At 44.1% G+C, this 24,129-nt stretch overlaps 3 protein-coding genes across 4 annotated transcripts; all 3 read right to left on the reverse strand.

Annotated features, from left to right (window-relative positions):
* Window positions 1–435: 435 nt before the first annotated feature.
* Window positions 436–5,835, reverse strand: dmbx2 (diencephalon/mesencephalon homeobox 2). 2 transcript variants are annotated; one of them, XM_088394766.1, is made up of 5 exons: window positions 2,533–5,835; window positions 1,831–1,964; window positions 1,514–1,689; window positions 1,068–1,111; window positions 436–869 (listed from the first exon to the last, which is right to left on the reverse strand). In XM_088394766.1, exons 1-5 carry the CDS (start codon window positions 2,682–2,684, stop codon window positions 617–619), a joined length of 759 nt encoding a protein of 252 aa, XP_088250892.1. In that variant the 5' UTR covers window positions 2,685–5,835; the 3' UTR covers window positions 436–616. The 2 variants fall into 2 exon arrangements, with proteins under 2 accessions (XP_088250892.1, XP_088250891.1); XM_088394765.1 differs by having other exon boundaries at window positions 436–1,111.
* Window positions 5,836–5,970: 135 nt separating this feature from the next.
* On the reverse strand, window positions 5,971–12,457 carry rexo1 (REX1, RNA exonuclease 1 homolog). Its single transcript, XM_088394764.1, has 16 exons — window positions 12,120–12,457; window positions 10,098–11,821; window positions 9,908–10,006; window positions 9,500–9,710; window positions 9,291–9,412; window positions 9,046–9,183; window positions 8,842–8,977; window positions 8,648–8,773; window positions 8,231–8,371; window positions 8,033–8,146; window positions 7,890–7,963; window positions 7,708–7,818; window positions 7,496–7,611; window positions 7,261–7,399; window positions 7,037–7,157; window positions 5,971–6,842 (listed from the first exon to the last, which is right to left on the reverse strand). The coding sequence occupies exons 1-16, from the start codon at window positions 12,301–12,303 to the stop codon at window positions 6,754–6,756; spliced, it is 3,645 nt and encodes a 1,214-aa protein (XP_088250890.1). The 5' UTR covers window positions 12,304–12,457; the 3' UTR covers window positions 5,971–6,753.
* Window positions 12,458–14,073: 1,616 nt separating this feature from the next.
* On the reverse strand, window positions 14,074–23,736 carry mknk2b (MAPK interacting serine/threonine kinase 2b). Its single transcript, XM_088393600.1, has 14 exons — window positions 23,576–23,736; window positions 22,882–23,093; window positions 22,470–22,560; window positions 22,247–22,348; window positions 22,079–22,176; window positions 20,412–20,491; window positions 20,256–20,329; window positions 20,032–20,136; window positions 19,851–19,906; window positions 19,677–19,772; window positions 17,263–17,457; window positions 17,006–17,170; window positions 16,886–16,926; window positions 14,074–16,793 (listed from the first exon to the last, which is right to left on the reverse strand). Exons 2-14 carry the CDS (start codon window positions 22,930–22,932, stop codon window positions 16,517–16,519), a joined length of 1,431 nt encoding a protein of 476 aa, XP_088249726.1. The 5' UTR covers window positions 22,933–23,093; window positions 23,576–23,736; the 3' UTR covers window positions 14,074–16,516.
* Between the last annotated feature and the right edge of the window lie 393 nt (window positions 23,737–24,129).

Consider the following 24,129-nt stretch of genomic DNA (forward strand, 5'->3'; position numbering starts at 1 on the left):
TTCAATTTGAGTTGTACAGGTTATAGGTCACAATGTTTTGATATTACAGAATTAGATCACAAAAACTGGCAAATGAAAAAGGGTGTGTAGACTTTTTCTATCCACTGTACAATGTTCAATGATGTGAAGAAAAAGTTAGACGTGATCCTAAAACTAATACTGTATATTTGCCATTATGTTAAAAACTGCACAAAAGTCACTAATAGGCTTGATGACCATAACAAATTATTCATAGTTCATGTGTGACATGCAAAACAAAACAACCAGAAAAACAAAACACATTTTCAGCATACAGTGAAGATATGGAAAGTGTTGACTTTGAATGTGGAAAAATAAATGTTCAAGAGTTCGTTGAAAAAACAATAGACACTGAGATTTTACATACAAATACTTTTATTTCACATTATATAGTTCATATTGCAGTGATCCATTAAAGTAAGCAGTCTTAAGTTACCATTCTTATTGCAGCTAAAGAGCAGTGCAATTAGATACATTGTCAATATATATTTCTCATATGCAAGCATCCAACCGTATGGTAAAAAATGTCAAGAGAAAATACACAATAGCATGCACACACACACAGCCTCCAGAGTGCACACTGGACCCAAATTGACAGTTACAAGTCGATGTTCGAATATAGCACAGCTTTATTGGAACAAGCAGTTTGAAAGGAGAGGCTGCAGTTTTTAGTCATGGTTGATGGAGGAGCCCCCAGGCCCGAGCTCTGCTGTTGTATAAACGGCCAGAACTCCGGAGGGGCAACAAGCTCTGTGGAAAGCATCCCAAAAAGTGGCTGGCAAGCTTGATGGCCGTAACTCTGGGCTGGGATGAAAGAAAAAAGTGGAGGGGAGGGAAGTCGCACGGGGTACCTGGAGATGAGATGACAGTCTGTCCCGGAGCAAACATCACTTTTTTTATCCAACACGGGAGTGGGAGGCAGACATCGCCCCATTGCGTTGTTTCTTTCAGAAGGTAATATGTCCGTGTCTTGCCTGTCCCCCTCCTCTCCCAGCTTGCTGTCATGTAATGCCGCCTCTGTATTTTTGTCTTTGAAGAAGGGTACGCACCTTTGGCCTTTGCGATATTTTGCTCTCCTGTTTTTAAACCACACCTGAATGGATGAGACAAAAATATAAACACTTCAATTCAACACATATCATTGGGGGTAAGAAATGTTGATGCTTTCCGCTGTCAGTTCATTATGTCAGCAGTCGTGACATAAAATAGAGCAGCATCACTTTCAACATAGGAGAAGTGGTGACTGTGAAACCACACACACACCTATTACGTCTCTGGCATTACTTAAGACGGTGGGAAATTCCTCCCATCCTATGTTGGTGTTGTTTACAAAGAACAGCTTTACCAAGTTTCAAGTGGATGGTGCAAATTGTCAATACAAAAATAAATGTTCTATTGTGAAAAAGCCAGGAGAACTTAAAATGTGATGCTGTCTGGAGATAAACCAATCATAGCATAAGTAAACAAATACATGCAGTGTTGTCTGGAAGCTGACCTGAATGCGAGCCTCGGGCAAATTGATGCAAACCGCCAGCCTCTCTCTCATGCTGACATCAGGGTACTGGCTTTGCTCAAAAGCTTTCTCCAGAGCCCGCAGCTGGGACACCGTGAAGGCCGTGCGGCTGCGGCGCTGCTTCTGCTGGTTCCCATAGCGTGCCTCCAGTATAAGTTCTGGTGCCAGATACAGAAATAACTTCATCAACATCAATGCAGCTGGACTGTGCATTTTCTAGGTTCATCACGTTAGTAGTGTATAAAAACAAATCAATGAAACCCACTAAGTCTGTCTGTAGTTGTTGTCGAGTGACGTACCTGCAAGTCTCTCGGCCACCGACAGGGTGCGCGCCGCAGGGCTGGCCACAGGGTAGACACTGCTGTACTGTGGCGCTATCTGCTGGTGGAGCTCCAGCAGCATCGCTGCGTTGACTCCATGCAGGGGGAACATGCTGCACAAACCCCAATTAAGGATTTTTTTTTTTTTAAGAAATCAAATCAGTTTGATAAGAGTTTAAAAAAAAAAAAACTCAAGATTAAGTTCAATATTAGGCAAGGTATAGAAAAAAAAAAACGTCAGGAAGAGGCCCACATTCTGTTCATGGAACATGCTATAACCAATTTAATATGCTGATAGGTATAGAAAAACATGATACAGCAAAAAGATATTAGTATACAGTGCGATATCTGAAAAACAAACAAAAATAAAAAATATGATGTAGTATTTAACTTGATAAAATAAATGACAATTAGAAATTACAAAATAGTGTGGCACACTTTCATTAAACATTAAAGAAATCATTGCATTACAATTTTAAGTCTGCCATTCGAAATAAAAAGCAGGCAAAAAGAAAAAGCCACAATTGACACACAGGCCTAACTCCAAGAACTCATGGCAGTGAGTATAGCAACTTAACTTTTGACCAAATGCAATGACATAAATGTTGAGCAAATATGCCAATCAAGTTTTTTTTTTAAATGATTGAATTTGGAAGTTGTGCATGTGTACAGGTGGTTTACCTGCGATGGTAATCCTGTCTTTCTAGGAGTTCTCGGTGCGGTCCAAGCGTATATCCCCAGTGCAGGAGGAGCTCCCGGTTGGTCTCAGCTGCTTTCGAGTATTGTCGGCCTGCGCTATTTAACAAGCATTTAGCCAGGCTCCCTTCAACCATTAGCCAATAGAAAGAAAGGTATTAGCTGGGATTAGGTGGGATGAGGAGGGGGGTGCGTGGGGTGGCAGCGGGCTCAAGTTTTTCAAACCATTGAACTTGGGAGATTTATGCCAAGGATCCCCCTACAAGCGGGCGTTAAAACAATTAAAACAATGTGGTGGGCTAATCTCTGAGGCAGCCCAGATTAAAATAACAGCCTCCTCCTCAGTCAGCCCTTTTTTTTTTCGTTCTCCCATCATGGTGCTGCCTTTGACGGACGGCCCCTGCCAAAATCCCCTCCTTACCTCCCCTCTTCTCTTCTCTTCCCAGGGGGGTTTGTTTTGCTAACACACACATATTTCCTCGGGTAAACTGTCACTGTGTGAAGGTAATCCCAACTCAAACCTGTTGAGAACTTCTTCAAAGCAAACTCAATTAGGAAGGTTCCCAGAGAGCTCAGAGTTGCATTATAAACATTGGCGTTTCACTTTATAATCATAATGAAAGTCGTGGTTATCGGTTAATATGGGTATTTTGGTATTTTAAAGTGTTGGAAAACTTTGAAAAGTTAAAGGCTTGCATGTTTGCAGGTTGTCATGCACCCACAGGACACTTTCTTAGGTATTCAAATATTTCTGCTACCTTCTTTAGTTATACATGCAAGGAGCTAGCTAATAAGTTATCACATAAAACCGAACCACCTCTGTATCAATATGCAAAAAAAGATTTTGCAGTGTATTTCAGGTTTGTGCTATCAGGGGAAAAGACAATGCGAGTGCAAATAGTAGTAAGACGTAGTCGAATAATGTTATATTATACTGTAGAAGTATAGAGGAATGTAAAATAACATAGCCTAATATATGTGTTTATATATCAAGACTTGATTTTTTTGTATAATCAACAAATTTTGTATGTATAAATAATCAAGTTTTTATTTCTTGAATTCATATAGCATGTATCGTAAATAAAGTTTATTTTATTGTTTAGAAAATACCTAGCAAAGCTTAGTAGATTTTTAAAAGTAAAAAAAAAAAAAATGACTAGAGCGTGAAGACAAATTCTTGGACTTCATCCACCCACTTTCATCAGCAACAGCTCAGACTTTGGAAATATGTGAAAATGTTTGTGGACTTTTTTCTTAGCCTCCCACTTGGCCTTTTTGTCTTCCTCCTTTCGCTGTTCCTGGCTGTCAAGCTATATTAGTGTCCGATAGAAATAAGTCATTTAGAAGAGGCTCTGTCGGCCAGCCCTTCAGGCCCACTAAAAGCTCCGGGATTAGGTCCCAGAGGCCTTTGTCTCGGCAGCCCGTAGGATTAGGGGAGATTTAGTGCAAGAGGAAAAAAAAAAAAAGTAGTTATTTCATGGCACTTTCATGATGAAACCTGGCCAAAGCTGTGTTGGCTGGGGGGATTAAAAGCACACAAAGAGCGAGCTTGTGTGTGACCCTCCCCATCCCAGAGCCACCAGCACTGACTGGAGTCGTTGCCACCGCCACCCCCCCTAACCCTCCGCCATGGTTTCCCTCTGGGAAGGCCACAAAGGTCTTGGCCGAGTTCACCTCGTCGCCATCAAGTGTCTTCTCAATTCCCTAATGGGCTAGATGCTGCGAGTTCCCACATGAGCAAGTGGGAGCCACAATAAGAGCTAATTAGTCTTTTCGTTTTGGGGCTCTTTTCTTGCCAAGTTCATAAAACTTGCTTTCCCAAGCTTTAATGAGCCGAGGCACGTTCGGGGTGTCCCAAAAGTCACTACACTTCTTTTTCTCCAGTTCGTTTCAGGTAAGAACTTTTTCTGTCCCCAACTGCAGTTTGACGAGCTTTATGAACATGACGCCATGCCAAGTATGAATTATGCTATACATGTCAAGATGGCAAACTGGCTTGAATCACTATTTTACGTCTATGTAGCATCCTTTAGTAATTTGGTGCAACACATATAATCACCAGGCCATAAGTAGCTTGCATTGAAGACCAAAGGGTGAGAAAATGAGTAGTTAGTGGATTTCAGTGATCCCCCACGCTACCCCGCCCCCTGTAGGGTGTAAAAGCACTCAAAAGCAGCCATCCTCCTCTTAGGAGATCCGCTTAACACATGCATGGATTACAGTGCATGAAAGACAAAAGGCCAGTCACATCACTGGACAGGTGAAGACATCACAGATGCCTATTTGTGAGCGCATATTTCATCCTTCATGAAGAGAAAAACTTTTGTCAAACACAATATATTATTTCAAAATTTTTATTATGATGTAGGTAATAATTTTTATAATGTATTAATAAATATTAATTGTACAATTTTGAGTCCTTCAATTGAATACACTTGTCTAATAGTGCGCAGATGGGAACGACGAGAGAGCATACTCCTTTGTTTTCTTTTTTTTTTTTGGGGTTGATGTTGCCTGTTTAACAGATGTTTTCAAAAGCAAGGCCCCTTATGTCCTGCCTTGCTTTAATGACTTATCAATAGTGGAAATTTATATTGACACGATCTGTCAAGAGGGGACCTTTGTAGTTGTCAGTGATCTGAATGGAGGGTCCCCTCGGATAGCGACCGGATCAATCGGCGTGTGGGACACAATCGAGGTGGTACAGGAGCAGTTGGGCCCGGAGAGCGGGCTAAAGCGCGCCCCTTCGTGGGGGGAATCGATAAGGCCGGCTGGCCTTTGACCTTAGACGGAGAGCAGGCGGCGGGTCAGCAGCTAGGATCACGCCGTGACACAGTCCAGACTTTGACTGACATTGACCAAGTTCACGCACACTGGTCAGATAAATAACCAGAATAGCCTATAATTAAAATGCTACATTACATCATGGAAAAAGTGGAGTCAAACGATTCTTTGCTCAGACTCACACAGAGATAATTGAGCTCCCCATCCCTCAGCATGGGGTCCATTTCAGATCAGCGTGACCCCCACACCATTCAAAGGTGAGAGAAAAGCGTGCATTAATCGAATTTGATAATGAAGACAACCTCTCTAAGCTGCTTTGTTCCAGAAATCCTCTGCAACAGTCAATACGCATGAGGAAGCCCCCCCCACTCGCTGTCACTGCAACATTGTGTGGCTATTGATCCCAGCTATCTGGCTCCTTTCATACCTGGGCTCTCTGGCCTTGCCGTGGGGAAATACATCCTGACATGCGATGTGAGGAGCTTAATAGGCAAAGGATGGGCCTCTCACTTTAGCCTTTCACTCCCATTTGTCACGTGTTGGTTTACAGCAGCTGCACCTGCTGTTCAGAAGTCCTGCACTGTACTCGGACACAACCAACTCCTCCTCCCAAGAACCCAAAAAAAAAAAAGATGGACCTTTTTCTACTAATACCCTTTTAATATAAAAGAAAAATGAGCAAACATACAGAAATACAAAAGAAAACGGCATTGAGCTTATTTACAGCATCGGGTGTGTCTTTATCCACCTAACAGGGTACTACTTCATATCGATTGAATTTAATTGTGCGGGCCGATGATACAAAACTTAGAAATGTCCTGATATACATGCACAGCACATGACAGAGATCCCTACTGAAAACTACAGTGATATACTGTCAATATATTAAATAGTTATGAACAAATAATGATAAGGTAAGTCACGCTTTTGTGACAAAAATGAGCCTTACCAACGGGACAACGTTGGCGCGATGTAGAAAAAGAGCGAGTGCGTTTCCATGGGAACGTTCCAAAGGAGCACGAGAGCGACGCACTTCATGTACAACAGGGAATAAGTGACGTTAACGCGTGTTAACACAGATGAAGAACTTGCACTTGAGACACGTCAAGAGCTTTTCTCTAGTGCAATGTGGCCTGCCAAAGAAATGGCAACAATCCTCCTCCGCCTCCTTCTGTGGACAACACGAGTCTTTTCTCAAAATTGTTTGGCTTTGGACGTTAAAAACGACTCAAACGCTGCACAAGTCAGGAGTGAATTATCAATGGAGGTAACACTGATAACGAGGGCTCGCTTCTATTGCTTCTCTCCGTCATTGGCGAGAAGCCACACTAGGTGCTTCTGGGCCTTTTTGTGCTCAAAACTGGGCTTACCCATCCCAACATCTCCAAATGTCCTTCTGAGGTCTGAAAGGGTGGCGTGAGGTCATCTCTTGACTTTTGCGTCCTCCTTCAGCCTCCACATCATCAGTTCCATGCAGGCGGCGGCATCTTCGCTCGAGTCGTGGCCTTCGACTGTAAAACCGGAAATGAAAGCCGCTGCTGCTTTTAATGGGCATGGGACAGAACAAATTTGCACTAAAGAAATAAAAATTTAATTTGAAATGTCATTTATCAAATGTCCTAAGATATATATTTTTTTACATTCCCATGTAAAACACAATCATTCTCAAACCAAAACGCCGCTAAGTGTGTGCAACGTCTCTCACCGCTGTCCTGGATGATGCGTTTGAGGTAGTCGGCCATCAGATTCCTCAAGGCACGTTTGTAGGGTAAACCAAGTCGGTGAGGAAACACGATGGCTGTGTCTACCACTGAACTGTGAATCAGCTGAAATAGTTTTGCCCACAGATGTGTCATCTATCAATATGTTCATACTTGAATTTACGTTTTTTTTCCTTCATCACAGCGTGCCCAATTTGATTAAATCTACCTTGAGAGCCAGGAGGTCACTCTCCAAGCTGTGTCCCACCAGGATGGACTCGGCACTGAACATACTGAGAAGCACAGCCTGAACATCTCTCAAGGTGATGGTGGCACCATCCAAGTCCTCTGCCGTCACGCCGGAAAATCTGCAAACAAAAACACTTCAGAATATTGTTTTTTTTGTTGTTGGCAGATCTTCATTTCAGAACCGGCTAAATTCACGATTTGAAGGGTGGACAAACCGTGTGTTAAAGTCAACCACTTTGCTCTCAGGTTTGACAAATGTGTCGTAGATGACTTTTAAGTCGGAGTTAATGACCGTGACTCTCGTCAGCTCCAGGCCTTGCTTTGTGTAACACTGAGGACACAAAACAAGCGAAAAGCTTTCAGTCAGCACTAAGCAATTAGAAAAAACAAATCAAATAATCATTTAGATTTATTCAACGTGGCCTACCATTTCACAATCCAAGGCAAACACTCCTCCATTGCCATCTCCTGGGAGAGCTTTGCTGAACGTGGTCACAAAGCCATCTAATGACTCCTTGCGCCCATCTTGAACGTGTTGCTGAGGAAATAAATGCGCAGTGTCAAGGCTCCATTGATTGGCTTTGAAATGCTTCTGAGAGTTGCCGATACCTGGGCCATTTGGCAGCCTGGCGAGCCCACGGCCCCGGAGCAGCAGCTGTACATGGTCTCCCAGCCTCCAGCCACTGCCACGACAGGACTGACGTAAAGAAGAATTTGCGCCATTTTATAGGAACCAATGACAAGCACCTTACCTTTCTGCCTGCGCAAACGTCCCCAGTGAAAAGCGCACTCTTCCCTGCGAATACAGTTACCCTTGACGTTGACTTGGTACTCGGCACCGCATCTGCAGCATATCTTGGTGAACGCTACGAACGGACCAAAGGAGAAACACATTTTGAGGAAACATTTCCGGAATCCCCCGAGTCTGTGTCTGTCTACTTAATACTTACGGTCCGTGACGGCCTTCTTCTCTGGAAGGTTGTATATAACGGCCTTCCCTGTAGCGTTGGGGTTCAACCGAGGGTATCCGTGCTCCTGCAGCTGTTCCTCTGTCATCAAATATGCCTTCAGCTTCCTGTAAAACGATGCGCCTAAAGTGTGGCAGAGCAAAACGTTGATTCTGAGCCGGTCAAATAAGTGCAACCACAAATATCAGCTTTTTTATTTTTTGTGTGCAATCTTGGTGCTTCTGGTTCTCAGTTTCAGCCTTACCTTAACTGCACTCATCATTTCCATGATAATATGCTATGAAATTTGTTTTAAAGGATGACACTTCCCACAAATCTGGTTGAACTCAAAGGTCTCATCTTACTATGAGATCACTGATTGAGGACAGGATTCATGAGAAACAAAGCAAATGGCCTCACCGTGGAGCTTCTCCTCGAGCTGTCTACCCATCCTATTGACAGTGAAACTGGTGGTAGCTGCGAGACGACCTCCCAGAACTTCCTGATGAGACTGGGCTTTCCTCGAAGGAGGTAAAGCCACCTCTTCTGTAAAGCAACATAGACAAATAAGTCAGTACACGTTACATGAGTGTATGACATCAGTGGTGACATACTGATGGCAGGCGAGGAGCGAGAGCTGCTGCTACCGCTGCTGCTGTTACGGAGCTTCTTCAGCGTGTTGACCGCTAGATTGACATAGATTTTCTTGGTGTTGCTGCGGTCATAGACTAGCTTTTCCTCGTCAAGGCCCTGACAGAAAAAAAAAAACATTTGTCGTCAATGAAAAGCAATTGAGATAGAAGCTTTGACATTCCTACCATCTGGAAAGCAACATCCTCCGACGGGCAAAATTTGATGCACTCGTCGATGAAATTGTTGAGGTAGCGCTGGCGAATAATGTTGGGGACTTTGGCTCCAAAATCAACGGGGATGATGGGACGCTTCATAGAAGAACTCTGAAGGAACACACACACACATACACAATCCATCTGGTATAAAATAATCCTGATTTTCACCACCTGATTTTAGTGTTTTGAAAAAACATTCTCGAGATGAACTATACCTTGAGGGTGGGGGTGTGAGCCACTCGTTTTTGTGCAACGGTGGACGTGGTCTTTGACAAGATACCGGCTGTGGTGTGGCTCTTCACGGGCAGGCTTCCAGCTGCTTTGGCATCTTGAGAACCTGCACGAAAAAATGCAGACATCATTCAACCTCCTTGTGTTATGGGCAAATACACAAATTGCCTTAAAATAAAGGCGAAGGACACACTTGTGGCCTTGGAGGATATTGTCAAGGGATTGGGACGATGTGCGATCCTCTTCTTCTCTCCTGAAGAGCCGCTGCTGGGTGTGCTGTGTGGTTTGACTGAAGCGGCAAGCTGAGCAGCTTGCTGCTGCGCCAACTGCAAGCGCTGATAGCAAACCTCCTGAGCCGTGGGTCTCCTGTGCGGCCGGACCACGTTCTTTGAAGGTGCATCCGTCTGACAAACAAAAAAAAAAAAGAAAACATTACATTCAACATCCTAAGTAGGCTCACTTTTAAGTAATTATTATTATGATTGTATTTGATTTGTTTTATTGGTTAGCTCATCCTCAACCTATCAACCCATCCTAATTTATTGCAATTTATTTTCCTCACAGCATGAACATATAAAAAAAGAGCTGTAGGTCAACTTACATTTGGTTTGGCAGCAAAGTGTGAGACTCTCTTCTTCTGACCAGGGAAGAGAGTGGTTAAAGTGCTCTCAGTGGGGTCCTCCTCCAAATCTCTGGGTGGCTGACAGACAGACAGATAGACAGACACATAAACACGTGACAACCTAGCGTTTGATCAAAATAGCAAATGTCGCTCGGGTAAGAGCGCTGACCTGCTTGGCTTGCCTTCCCTTGTCTTCCTTCTTGACATCCTTGGATTCGTTGAAGATGCGCAAACACTCTTCCATAGGATCCGAGTCAAAGTCAAAGTCATCTTGGAAAAGCGTCAAGTCGATGGTCGCGTCTGGCTCGGCGGCGCTCCCTGCCGGGGCTCCGTCGTCCTCGTCCTCGGAAAAAGACAGAGTCAGCTCGAAGGCTTTCCTCATAGTGAGTTGTCCCCTCTTCAAAGCGTCGGCAGATTTCCTCACGGGCGGCGCTTCTTCCGACTCGTCGTCGTCGTCCGGTCCCATGGGTTCCGCCTCCTCTGCGCTCTCGTCGCCAAAAAGATCGGCGTGACTCAGAGTTCTTTGTTTGGGGCTTTTTGTGTTTTTAGTGGCGCTGCGTTTCATTTTCTCTTTGCCGATGGCCGAAGTGGCTTTGCTCTTTGCACTGGTGGTAGAGGAGCTGCTTTTGCTCAGATTCCTTCCATCCTTGTCTCTTTTAGTGGCCTGGAGTTGGCCGTTTTTCTGTTTCTTTTCCTTCTGCTTGCTTTGCTCCTTGCTCTTGCCGCTTTCCTTTGCGCGGTTTTCCATCTCCTTATCTCGTTTGCTGGAGTTTGTTTTTGAATGAATCTTCTCATCGCTTCTTTTGTGCTCTTTATCAGGAGTCTTAACTTTCACGATGTCCTTTTTCTCACCGTGACTCTTGTTTTCCTTTTTGGTCTGGTCTTTTTTCTCAGATTTCTTCAGAGACTCTTTGCCCTTATCCTTGCTACTTTTTTTGACAAGAAACGTTTGGTTTATTTTGGCTTTCTCGGATTTCTCGATTCTTATCTTTTTCTTCTCTGGGCCTAACTTTTCCCCCGTCTCCAAGTGCTCCTTATTCCTCTGTGCCGGTGCTTCGAGGGCACCTTTAGCCACCTCTTTCCTCTCCTTGCCCACGTTGTCTCCAACTTTTGTCACGCTGTTGACTTTTTTCTGCTGAAGACTACTAAGCGAAGTCGGTCGGTACTCGGTTCCAGAGCTCTCGGCGTCAGAGTCGGAGATGGTGTACTTGTTTGTGTCGACGCTCTGTCGCTGCGCTTTGCTCAGAGACGGGAAAATGGCGTCATCGGACGCGCGGAGTCTTTGTGTCTTTTTGCCCTTGGTGATAATATTGCACACGGCGCCGTCACTCTTCCGCTTTGCTGCAATCCCTGCCGAGTAGTTGGAGAGCGGGTCGTATTCCATGTCTGTAGATGGCTTCGAAGTATCCAGGGTGTATTTACAAGTTGAGGAAGATGTCTTGCTGGAGTATTGTGGACTTGGGGGCGGAGAGGGGACTCTCTGGGTGTGTGTCCGAGATGGAGCCTTTTTGACCAAAGTGGGAACATACTCCATGGAGTTGCTATTGCTTCCCCGACTGCCCGAATCCAGAGTGTACTTGCTGCTACCAGGGCTGGGGTTGTACCCTCCTGACGTCATTAGATGATTGCCGGGATCGTAGGCCAAGTGTGTAGCTGCTGTTTGACTTTTAACGCCTTCAGAGGAAGATGCACTTGTCCTTCCACTGGGATTATATGGTTCGTCCCCAATCTGACACAGCTTCTTCTTCTCCCTCTCCACTTCATTGCGGACCTCCTCGATGGCCTTGTTGACCATCTCCAGAGCACCGGTGAAGTCGCTCGACTGAGGCAGAGTTCCATTCCGATGCTCTTGAGGTCGCACAACTTCAGGTTTGAAAGGGTCATAACCTTGTTCTGCAAGAAGACAATAAAGGCACTCTTAGAAACCCAACACACATTTTTTTCTTTTTAATTGATATATCTCCCACATCAAATCTGAAATTTGCAAAACATTTCTCATGGCAACTTGTACAAAACATCATGGATGCCGGTGAACATGTCAGGGCGTCTTTGTACGTTGTAAAAGAGTTTGGGGAAACTGCTTGTAGTGCTACAGTTCGTTAGCTCTCTTCTAAACGTGTCCTCAAAACCCAACGGTTGACCAGTAGTATCTTTATCCCCAATTTAGACTAAGTCGTGCGATTTAAGTCACCTTTTTGGGCGGCGTGGGTCTTATTAGTTTCGACAGCAGCGCACTCGTAGGTCTGCCGTCTTTGCTGGCTGTGCCTGAAGTGACAGTAGGGTCTGTTGCACCCATTGCCGCTGCCTTTGCCTTCAACGTATTCAGCGTAAAACGGACAGTCAAGCCCACGGAAGAAGCCGGTTGATCTCAGCATTATCCCCAAATCTTCCTCTCATGCCCCCGCCAATGTTCTGGGGCCTTTTCCGTTCATTCGTGGGCGATATAACAAAGCGCGACTCAATGCTAAGACAATAACAATGTCCCTACGGCGCCATGTTGGATTGCTGGCAGAAATGAAGTCTCGCGTGATCTCTTGCATGACGTCATAAATCGTCACGCTCTCGCGGGCTGACGGGAAATACCAAAATCTTGCGGAAGTTTAATAAAGCGTTGCGTAGTTTAGTGTTGCAAGATTATCCGTGTTCTTATGACTTTCCTTCTTTGATCATTTAATTTTAGAATATTTAATTTGTAACTTTGTAATTATAAAAGACATAATTTATCATGTTAATTGTGTATGTTATAAAATATTAAAGCATTTATCTAATCAAACGTGTGTCATGTTTATATTATGACCCAGGGGTGCACGGATTTAAAAAGCCAACACTTATTTTAATGAATTTTATTTCACAGGAGGTCCTTTGGTCGTCAATTCTGTAAGACATTGTACAGTACTGATGTTGCACACATACACTATACTGTACACATGAATCATTGCGTGAACTAAGAATGTCCACAAGAGGGCGACAATCAATGCAGTCCAGAACGTTGGAGCTCAGTCGCGCCCGTTGAAGTCTGCACAAAAGTCACTCAGTGGTTGCATCAGTTACTTCCGTCTTGCCCTTTTACGTATGCAATGCCCAAAAACATGTTATGCAATCAAGTGGCTTTCTGAGTTACTAACTTACACAGTGTACGGTAAATACAGGAATGCTTTTCTGTTATATAATACTTCATTATGCACTTTACAACCCTTTCGTTGGAAAGTTTGCCTCTTACTGCTAAGAGTCAATATAATCGACAGAATTAATAAGTGGTAAAGTTTGGAAAGGTGTTCTCAACCTTACCTTTGGACAGATACAGTACACAAGTTTATGTCTTGGTCATTGGCCTCCCTATTGCCTACATACTGTACGGAGAAGACAGGAGATTGTTGTCACATGAACTCAACAGCCAGTACTTGCCAGACATTCCTGCAGCTCCTTCAATGTTGCTGTGGTCTCTTGGCAGCCTCCCTGACCACTTTTGGAAGGGCATCCAGTTCTTTGTAATGTCTCATTTTTTAGAAGATGAGTTGTTTTTGACCAGTTCAATCTTAAGTTTTAAGAGGATGACATTTTCTATCAGCATTCCATATTTTGTTTCACATGGTGGAGCTTGTCATTTCCTTTGATTAAGGTGATACTAGCTCTTGCAACAGGTTGCATCAGTCATGTATGGTGAGGCCTGTGGAAAACCCCACAGTGGCATTCTGGTGGCTGATGAGAAGTAGAACCACATACACGTCACAGGTTCAGGGAGTGCTGGGAAAAGTGAGGTGGTTTTTACTTCTACCCAAGGACATGTGACACAGCTCAAATATCAGTGAGTGTGACTGATAAGATGATTTACGGCAAACAAGCCTCACCCAGCCTTGGCCAAAAGATAATGCTAGTTAATGTGAAACCGGCGCGAAAGAAGACAGCACATGCCAAGTATCTGGTTTCCAATTCCTACTTTACAGGAACTCATTGAGCACTATGATTAATAGACATCACGTGGACACGTGAGTTATTAAGAGAAACAATTTAAACAATGCAAAATTCTGGAACTGCAATCATTCACAAAGTGCTTATCTTAAATCAAATGTATCCGATTTCCAGCCGATTCCTACTTTACAGCAAATCAATGAGCACGATTAATAGAAATCACACAGACACGTGAGTTATTAAAAGCATTTTATTGCCTTTTTTTTTTTTTTTTAGAAAAACAGTACAAAATTCTGAAACAACTTTTGTTGGAACAAGTGTTGCCTTGAGTGAACTGCAATCATTCACATGGTACAGTAAAGTGCTTATCTTAAATCAAAATAGGGTTATATTTTTAAGGATGAATTTAGTCCAAACTTCTTCCCTTAAGGGTGTAGAGATGGTGCTAAAATCAGGCATTGGCTCTCAAGCCTCATTTTAAGGACTGTCCTTCTGCTACAGCAGAATTGTTGACCTCACACTTGAGTTCAATTAGGAAGGCTGTGATAAGTATTGCTGGGGTTTTTTTTTGCCTGTCAACTGCATTCTGATTACCTGAAGGGTCGATACTGTTCTAATGAACGACTTAAACACTCCTGTACGTCAAAATGACAAACATAAAAAGTGAGAGGCTAACGATCAAACTTTCTCCCCGAGACAGTTTTAAAACTGCCATTTCACCAAAAAGTAGAAATGATCATGACCAAGAACTCTTACACCAGTCATGATTGAGTATTTTGATTGTAAATATCAAATCCGGTCCAAAACCTTGTGATGTTTGAAGGAGACAAGAAAAAAAAAATACTGAACTATATCAGGCGTTTTAAAACCCCCAAAAGATTGCCTTATCAGCTTAATGCAGTTCAATTTAGCAAAGTAGGTTCCCAAATAGAGAAGTGAATATACAAATTCAAGTCTTATTATAAGACATAAAGTCCCATGATGAATCTGGAGGTGATTTGGAAAGCTATTTCAGCGTCCTGTTATCAGCAGAGTGGCTCCTTTAGCAAGAAGGTAACCACTTGTCCAGTACCATTGCCAGTGGATGGCCGTCTGTTAGGTTGGGACACGTTCCAATGTGCCAGGTCATGACTTGAATCCTCTTTAGTGAAACGGACCTCGTCGCTTTTATCACTGCCTATGACAGTCTCACAATTAACTTTTGACTTCTTTCGAGAATTAAAACAATTATTGCCAACTCGTCAAACAAATACTGTCTGGGCAAGAACGCTCCAGCTCAACTCAAACTTCTGCCGACTTGCAACTTAACGTACATTAGACAAACTTAGGAAACCAGCCGGTGATTCACCTGGACTCAACCGCACCTCCATGACAATCACCAAGTACAAAATTATAATAAAAAAAAAAAAAGAGCCATACAAAAATTAAAGACAAAAAAAAAAGTGGCACATTCACATGGAGTTTTTAACATGAAGAAAAAAAAAAAAGGTAAACATAATACCGCTACACATTTCTGGAAGACTTTTTTTTTTTGTTTTTCCGGAATGTTTTTCTTTTTTTTTTTTAATGTTTTTTTGGGAGGGGTGGGGAACTGTTTTCAATTATGTTAATAATTGGAAATCAACGTCTCAATAAAAATAAGACAAAGCATTAAAAATGCTGAAGGTTCAAATAAGTGTATTCAATTAAATGACGAGGTCACATTGGCCAAAATGTGCTTTTCAAACCCTGAAAGAGAGAATTCTAACCTTCAGTGGCAAAACGATGAAAGTTAGCACTGATGCACACATTGATGGCATATAAAAAATAAAAAAAAAAATACAAAAATGAAAAACCATATGCGCCAGGTGTGGCCATGGGACACAAATTCTTGATGAAAAAGGAAAAAAAAAAAAAATCTTAGACTGTGATCGTTATTCCGAGCAAAGCAACATACCAGACACTGCTCTAGTCGACCGAATAGTAATACGTACTTTAGACCTGCGTTCCCGACAATCCGGCAACTTCTACATCATGGCTGGCAGTGTACGGACATTCTCTGCTCTTGGAGCTTTAATTGCGTAGCCGCCAAACCAAATTTATTTGCAAAACTCTCATTTTGCTTTTGAGTGGAGAACAAAAGGAAAATAAATACTGTAGCTTTTGCGAGCGACTCCCTGGCCACACAATAACCACCAGGCACAGACAGCATTGGCTTGCAGCTCTTCCAGCACCCCTCTGTACACCTTCATCTTGGCATATTGCATAAGCTTGTATGTATGTGCAGACTGACCATTGGTGCGGCGGATACAGACAGTCAAAGAGAACATTCCAAACAACTTAATTCACAGTGGATCCAGTTGTAACGTGGGTGGGGGGGGGGGAGCAGCATGAAAGATTGTCCTTTGGTGTCTGAGCTTAGTTTAAAACTTAAGTGTTGAAAGGAGGGGGGTTTATTAAATTAGAAAACAGTTAACCTCCCTCCCCAAAAACCGAGACATCTCCAGGCTGATGTGCTTCAGAAGTGCTGCCGAAGGTCAAAAGGCATTTTACAAGAAGAGCTGCGGTCTGGTCTCCCCCTTACAGCGAGGCCGAAAGAGCCTGAATGGCGAGGGGACCGAGGCCAGCTAGAGTCAAAGACAGGCAGGGAGAGGAGGAGCAGGTCTTCGCCGGAGGTCTGAGGTCAACGTGGAGGAAAGTTTAGGCACAGTCCCCCACAATAACAAGAGGGGCCAAGAGCTGACGCAGCTCGGCGGCAGAAACGGGGCCGCTCTTGGGCTGGCTGCCGCGCTGCCTTCGCCTGGCCAGCTGCGAGTTGGAAGGAGGAGAGAGGCGCACGGAAGAGCCGCCGGCAGCGGTGACCACAAAGGGGGTCTCCAGCTGATTCTGCTCCTCCATGCCGTCCCGTTCGGCCAGCTGCCGATTCACAGCCATGGCCTTGTCCGCAAAGAAGGTCAGATCCCTCGCATTGCTGTTTCTGAGGGAAAGGAGGAGATGAAGGCATCCAATGTTAGCGCAACTAAAAAGTGTTTAGGATCAAAATCGTGCATGGCCGACTAACTGCCTCACCTCTGATGAAAAACTGGAGTAGGCAAATTGTCAGACGCACCCTAAGAAAGAAGACGAGAGCATTTAAAAACACATCCTGATTCACAGAAGTAGCACAATGGCTGGATGGTGGATACTCACCCCCTGCACCCAAGGGTGCTGCAGCACCTGGCTGGCGCTAAGGCGATTTTTGGCATCCCGAACCAGTAGTCTGGATATAAGGTCTTTGGCACTTGAGGTGATATGAGCCCATTCTTTGTCAGGAAACTCATACTTTCCTTCCTGAATACTTTCAAACAGGGTGTTCTATGGACAGAGAGGAGCACATTATTTTATTTTTTGATATAAAATCCACAGCAATGGAAAAACATTTTTTAAAAAGGTCTGCATGATCTCACCTGGCATCTGTGGCAGGGTTCACCCAATTCCCAACCACAGTCACCCCCGCAGTGGCCCACAAAGGGTGGATAACCACTCAGCATGATGTACAAGATAACTCCCAGGCTCCAGAGGTCACAACGTTTGTCATAAATAGTAGCCTCCTCGCTGAAGGCCTCCACCACCTCGGGTGCCATGTACTCTGCCGAGCCGCACTGTTGGGGGGGGGAAAAACACCACACTTAGCCGCAGGCTTAGCAAACACCGCACATCAAGAGTCAATCTTTTCTTTCCTCACATTCCTCAGTTTAGCTGACACCTCGTGTTGAAGCTAGAGGCGTAAACTGGGGCGAGCTATAAAAGTCACATGCTTATCTCTACAAGGATGGGCCAGTTTAAAAAAAAAAAAAAGGCACTGAGCAGCTTTTCTTTGTGTGGCAAGTAAAAACATGTTGTGCAACAATCCCGGCACAGCATCAAATGGGGCAGGTTTGCAGGAACATTGAGTCACAACTTGGACCATCCAGCTGCACACAGTAAACAGTGGACTCAGGTCAAAGGCAGGCGAGCAGGCGAGCAGGCTCTGCTCTGACGTTGCCTTGTTATGTATCCAAGACAGAAATTAGGCCAAACACTGAGCTCAGCAAAGAGGATTGGACATCCTGCAGAACCACAGACTGGGCTCAGCCACTTACATAACACACACACACACACACAAAAGCACCAACGCCTTAATGAGGGGGAGCAGGTCACTAGTTTACAAGACGCTTCATTGAAAATTCAATGGTGCCAGATGTCATCTGCCCGTTTACTTAAACTGTAAGTTATCTTTTTTTTTTAAATGCAGTTTAGCTTGGAAACCCAGGCCAACTGATCCCTCCTTGTCTCGTGTTTACATTGAGCAAGACGATTGCAAAACATCCCGGCAACTCCTCCTCCACCATAATTTCAACATGAAATGTGTTGCGCAGGAATCTGAGCTCAAACAAAGCTGCTTCTGTCGCAGGGAGAGAAGAAAAAAAAAAATCCCAACCCCCACATGTCTACCATTGACATGTCTGGAAAGCCTGCCTCTGCAGACAAGACTTGAAAAAAATAAAAATAGGCAGGCCAAAAATACAATTCAATAAAACTTCGGTTAGCTTGGTCCACGTGCAACTCCAGTGGACAACAGCACAACCGAGGGGCTAACACGAAACTCACACAAGCAGTAAGTCACGTACCCACAAAGTTTCTTCTACGCAACACAAGCTGGGGCTTTCCCGTGACCATGTGACTAGTCAGCCCATAATGACGCCACAGCTCTGAGGTCGGTAAACAAGATTACCTGGTGAGCTTTCAGAGAGACTTGCCAATAGGATAGCGGCCACAACTGCTTTAATTTTAGCTCAATGGGACAGTCCCTTCGCAACGCCACATTTCCGCTTCTAACCATCTCCCAAATACTGCACACCAGAAAAATATATCCAAAATAGCAGGGCGGATAAATGCAATCGATGCAAAACTATGTATGTAAATAGTTTTCAACTGCACAAATGAAGCATGACTGGGGGCAGAGAAATGAAAATCAGATAACATTGTTGCCGAGACCAATGCAGCGAGAGGAAAAAAAAAAAAAAAAGCAAGCTCGGGCGCAGGAACAGGACCACCCTCCCCCTCATCTCAACCAATCACATCTCAGTTGCTAGGTATGGGAGGGGAGGATAAAAACCTTGATATCTTTTGTATAAAAAAAGCAGGAAAAATGTAGTCTTGTGGTCATGGTGCATTAAATAAGTAGAGACCTTGTGGATGTCTCCATATTGCCTCACACGTTTGTGTGTGTCTCTAAAGAAAAACATGGCCTTGGCAGTTCCTCTCCATCCTTCCAAGACTGTTCCATTACTTCCGAAAACCTTTGCTGTGCCTCGCGTGTTTTTTATATCTGCACATTATCTTATCTATATAGCTCTCCATTATCGATTTCAACAGAAAGATGAAGTTGCCATGAGTGTAATCGCCCGCCCCCCTTCCTTTCCAACACACAACATTCCTTCGGGCTAAAAGCGCTGCCCCCCCTCCCTTCCCCTCCCTTCACCTGCTCTCATCCATCCATCACGTACACACAGACGGTCTGTGTCAACACATAGCAAATACCAGAACCATAACATGGCGGAGCATCCCACATATCACGCCACTCCGCTTCGGCATTGAGACGAACGGTGAACAATCGTAACCTCAAACTCTCGGGTATTTACAACTGATAAGTAGGACGTGTACCTTACACCCAAGGATATCTAGCAGGCTGATAGCATAACTACGATAACAGAACGTTGCCAGGCCGGGAAATGACAAAGTCATCAGCGGGCCGTGCTTAACACCATCATTGTGCCACATGTCGCCTATTATTAGCAATCAGTTATTGAACGTGACAAATCGTTAATGATGAACTTACAGGCGTGAGGAGCTCAGGAGTGGAGATGGGTGAGCTGTCACTGTTCAGTTTAATTCCGCTGCCCAGGTCAAAGTCACAAATCTTGACTGGGGAAATCTGACAGAGGAATAAGAAGATTAAAAGACATATCTGGACAATGGTCAAACTCCAAAAAAATAATTTGCGCAGACTTACCTTGTCTGCACTTTCACAGAGGATGTTTTCGGGTTTGAGGTCTCTGTGTGCCATTCCTGGAAATGAACAAGCCAAATGTCATGTTTCGGAAAAGTGTATCGAAGGCAAAATGGTGAGCAAATGTTCCAAATGTAGACATTAAAAGCAAAAAAAAAAAAAAAAAAAAAAGAGAATTTCTCACCTTTGTTATGCAGGAAGTCCAACGCACTAGCAATGTCCTGCACGACAACTCTGGCTTCCTGCTCACTGAAGTGCTGCCTTTTGTGAATGTGGGCCAAAATGGACCCTAATGGAAGAAGGAAACACAAACACATAAGCTACTTACAAAAAAACAAAAAAGAAAGCCGCCATGAGTTTTACAAGGCAAAATGAAGCCTTGTGTGAGAAGAGCTGCAACTCACTAACCTCCTCGGAGCTTTTCAAACACAAGATAGAACTTGTCTTCCTCTTCAAAGAACTCCACCAATTCCAGGATGTTACTAAGACAAAACAGCAAGTCAGGCAAAATGTCGTCGAAGCAAAGTGATCCAATTTGATTTTGGTTGAGTTTGTGATCACTACCTGTGGCCCTGGCACTGGTAGAGCATTTCGACCTCGCGAAAAACTCGGCTGCGGCTGTGGCCTGGGATTTTTTCAATTATCTGGAAGAAAAACATTTCAGTTCACTGGTTAGTATGGGGGAGCAAGTCATCAACTGTAGTTAAAAATAAAGGGCGGATATAGAATGGTATGCCTCCACCCACCCACACACATTTCATATGCCATGGCAAGTTAATAGCAGGCCTTGATTTCCCCAAAAGGGACCGCACCCACCCCTGGCGTGACACACTTGCAAAGTTTCTTCAACCTACTTTGCCTGCTACCCGACAAACAAAGATAACCAACAGTCACCAAGCATCTTTAAATTTAGCAGCGTGTGTCACTCTTATTTAAATCTCAAGTGCGCTTAAGTATTCCTCTTTTGAAACATTCCGTGAGCTAATCCCAAACTGTTTACGGTAAAAATAAAAAGTTCTAAATATAACCGCGCTCTGCCATGCCGGGCTTAAACCACCGAGGGGGCCACTAGAGCCGTGCCAAGAGAACCGTAGACTGCTGACACTAAAACCAAAGGCCTGAATGTTCCAGTCGTGGCCAGTTATTGTTTGCGTGGATGTTGTGCGCGTTTCTCTTCCTGGTAGCTGGATTACATTTGCTTTTCAAGCCATGCGTCTAGGATTAATGCACGGACAAGAGCGCCGCCCGCGCTCATAAAATCAGAGTTGGCAGCTCAAACTCGCACCATGGTGGAGTGGAGTCAATATCACACCAAATATATAATAGTGTGTTGACAATTATGGGGAAAGGCGAGAAGGTCAAGGAACCATCTGACAGGTAGGTGTTAAAAATGCACAGCCTGAAGCTTTGTTACAATTGCAACTCTCCAGTCGAGGGGGGGAGGGATGCGAGACGGGACATCTGGCAGAAGCTGTCTGAGCCCCACCATCACCATCACCCTCCCCTTTCAACAAGCAAGTGACCTACTGCACACGCTTCCTCCCCCAGAATGGCAAAGTCCCCGGGGATCATCCATAATGGCATCACAGTATAAACAATAGCAACAGACCCTGGTCACGCCATCAAACGCTTGCCTCAAGTCATCTTAATTATTCATTTCCATGATATGGACACTATGTGCTCAACTTTTACATCTTGCTTGCATAAATTCATCTAATGCAAAACATTGCACTCTTCACACTGGTGCAGAAAAAAACATTTTGCAATGTTTCGCTTCCTCATGTGAGGATATGCAGTTTTCAAAACAAGATAAAGGCGTGTCTTAAAAAGTAAAAAAAAAAAAAAACTGCAGAGAAGAATGAAAACCATGTAAACATCCTGGGTGACAATGTTCAACCAGCGCTGCCCACAACCCCCCCACCCCTCTTCTTCCCCTATATGACGGTTTTGTTTTGGCAGCACACAATGTTCTCTCTTGCTCGCTCTGAGCATCAACTCTGCACGCAGTAGGAGTGGAATGAATGGGAGGGAGGGAGGGAGGGAGGGAGAGTATATATCCCTCCCTACTCTGTGAGTGGCTGGCCGCATGTAAAAACAGCAAGGGGAGTGTCTGCTGACTGCAGCTAATTCCAGAGCAGCAGTGGCACACAAAGAGAATCATGTGGCAGCCAATGCAAAGAGTCCTGCTTTCCAATCAAAACTTCAATAAAAACATGATTGTGATGTCTCACCTTGACAGCATACTCTTTGTTGGTGATAAGGTTGATGCACGTTTGCACCCTGGCATAGGCACCCTCTCCGAGTACTTCATCCTGCAGTCTGTACACATCTGCAAGAGGTTGAACGAGAGTTGAATCTTCACGCGAGGAAATTTTACGTCGGCAGAAAAGTGATTTTACCTTCAAATCGTCCAGAGAAACTGTCTGTTGCCCTGCAACGCTTCTTCTTCTTGTTCCTCTTCTTGGCATCTGGGATGTCTATGGGCTGGCTGGAAGGTATGTCTGACACAATAGGCAGGACTTTAGTACAAAGGTGACAAATATGCAGCCACGACAAAATGCGTCACTCCAAAACTAACGCATCAGAATTTGGAGATGGCCACTTTAAAAAAAAAATACTCACCATGCCTTGAGGAGGAATCAAAATCAAATGATGAATCAATAAGATGAGATCCATTTTGGGTGAAGCCATCGGTCGCAAAAGGATTTTGGCCCTGGGGAAGAAGATATTGAAAATAAGCGACAACTTCCTCAATAATCTCTTGGCTCAGCTGTGCCAAGTTTGAAACGAACAAGAGGAAACTGGCTTATCCTGTCTAAAACATAACAATAAAACTCAAGGCCTACATCAAACTGCAATTGGGTTATAAACGTGCTGGAGCAAAACTTCTGCCCTACTTTATCTAGCTGCATATCCACCCATGCATTAAGGGTCATAAATTCGGTGATTAAAAATGATTTGATTATTAGCAGTTCTCTCACGTGTGCAATAAACCAAACAAATACACCCACACATGCGCACAGACGTGACGAACCTTAAAAGAGCGATGGAATCCAGTGACTTCGGTGATTTTATTTTGCACCATTTTGCTTCGATTTGGGAGATTCGTTTTGGATGGCGGCTGCGGCAGTGGTGTCTGGACTATCCGATTGCACTTTCTCCGAAACTGAGATGTTTCAGAAAGAGTTGCAACAGATCACACTGGTGAGGGCTGGGCAGCTTTCTGCGGTGCTTTAAACCGGAGCCCTGTGGACAACGCAAACATGCAATGACATTATTTCGAACGCTGCCAAGTAACGCAAAGTATATTTAAAAAAAAAATACCCGTGTGAAGGAATAAAAAAACAAATTCGAAATACCCAAATGTGACAAATAATATGCATGCCACTCAATTTACAGAGGAAACATCACATTTTACGCTCAAAATAGGTTTACAAAAATTGCGACGTAGCGGTAACTTGACCACAAGCTAAACAACGCGTGCAAGCTAGCAGCGGAGGGGCTGACGTAAAGTTGCCTTTTAACGTTGCGTGTTAATCTTTAGTAACCAATGCGAAACATCAAGAAAAAATGTTCAGGTCATTTTTTATACCCTTGCGTAAGATTTAAAGCCAAACAACCAATTATCATCGTTTGCACGATTGGTGGCGCATACAATTGACATTCACCGCAAAAAAACAAGACAGGTTAGACTTAAAATCAGTGAGAGGTTGAAGATATGCACTTACCCGATTGTTATTTTTACAGCTCCAGTGTTAGCGTCGTGATTGGACCCACTGCTTAGACAGCCGCAGAGGACGGTCGTGGGGGAAAGGCCGATTGAAAGGATGTGGAAGGTGGTGGAAAGCGACCAGCTGCAGCCTTTTTATAACCTCATGGCTGACTCCTCCTTGGTCACGCCCCTCCTCTTCGGCCACGCCCCTAACTTCTTCACATTGCGTCAGCAGGCTAGAACAATCATGTGCTTTCTCGAAGCGGACCTCAGTGGCTGTGTTCCATTTCTTATTTCCGAGACGCCTTTAATTATTTTATTAGGCGAGAAGTCTAAAGATACACTATTAAACCAATAGATGATTAATTTAGGGTGATCTATTTATTTGGAAGGCCATTCACGTGGCCACTGTTGAAGTCTGCACCGCTACACTGGCATTAGAATCAAAGATAATGTTTGTACAAACGAAATGGTACCAGACCACATAGCAATGGTTCGTTTCCACAGTACGTGTGGAGCACACCCCAGCATTGTCATTGTTGCGATCTCGTCAGAGGGAGGAACGACAGG

The sequence above is a fragment of the Syngnathus floridae genome, chromosome 13 (assembly GCF_059516105.1).
Source record: "Syngnathus floridae isolate MCC-2025c chromosome 13, RoL_Sflo_1.0, whole genome shotgun sequence".
NCBI classification, from domain to species: domain Eukaryota; kingdom Metazoa; phylum Chordata; class Actinopteri; order Syngnathiformes; family Syngnathidae; genus Syngnathus; species Syngnathus floridae.

Excerpts from the sequence above, each read along its gene's own strand:
- mknk2b (XM_088393600.1), bottom strand. The coding sequence starts at position 22,932 with ATGGTGCAAAATAAAATCACCGAAGTCACTGGATTCCATCGCTCTTTT. Across the intron at positions 20,330-20,411 it reads TACCAGTGCCAGGGCCACAG|TAACATCCTGGAATTGGTGG; the intron begins GTAGTGATCACA and ends GTTTTGTCTTAG. Across the intron at positions 17,458-19,676 it reads CTCCTGAGCTCCTCACGCCT|TGCGGCTCGGCAGAGTACAT; the intron begins GTAAGTTCATCA and ends CCCCCCCAACAG.
- dmbx2 (XM_088394765.1), bottom strand. The coding sequence starts at position 2,684 with ATGGTTGAAGGGAGCCTGGCTAAATGCTTGTTAAATAGCGCAGGCCGA. Across the intron at positions 1,965-2,532 it reads AGACAGGATTACCATCGCAG|CATGTTCCCCCTGCATGGAG; the intron begins GTAAACCACCTG and ends GGGTTTGTGCAG. Across the intron at positions 1,112-1,513 it reads TGCCCGAGGCTCGCATTCAG|GTGTGGTTTAAAAACAGGAG; the intron begins GTCAGCTTCCAG and ends TCATCCATTCAG.
- rexo1 (XM_088394764.1), bottom strand. The coding sequence starts at position 12,303 with ATGCTGAGATCAACCGGCTTCTTCCGTGGGCTTGACTGTCCGTTTTAC. Across the intron at positions 8,147-8,230 it reads GAAGAAGGCCGTCACGGACC|CGTTCACCAAGATATGCTGC; the intron begins GTAAGTATTAAG and ends GTCCGTTCGTAG. Across the intron at positions 7,964-8,032 it reads ACGTTTGCGCAGGCAGAAAG|TGGCTGGAGGCTGGGAGACC; the intron begins GTAAGGTGCTTG and ends CTGTCGTGGCAG.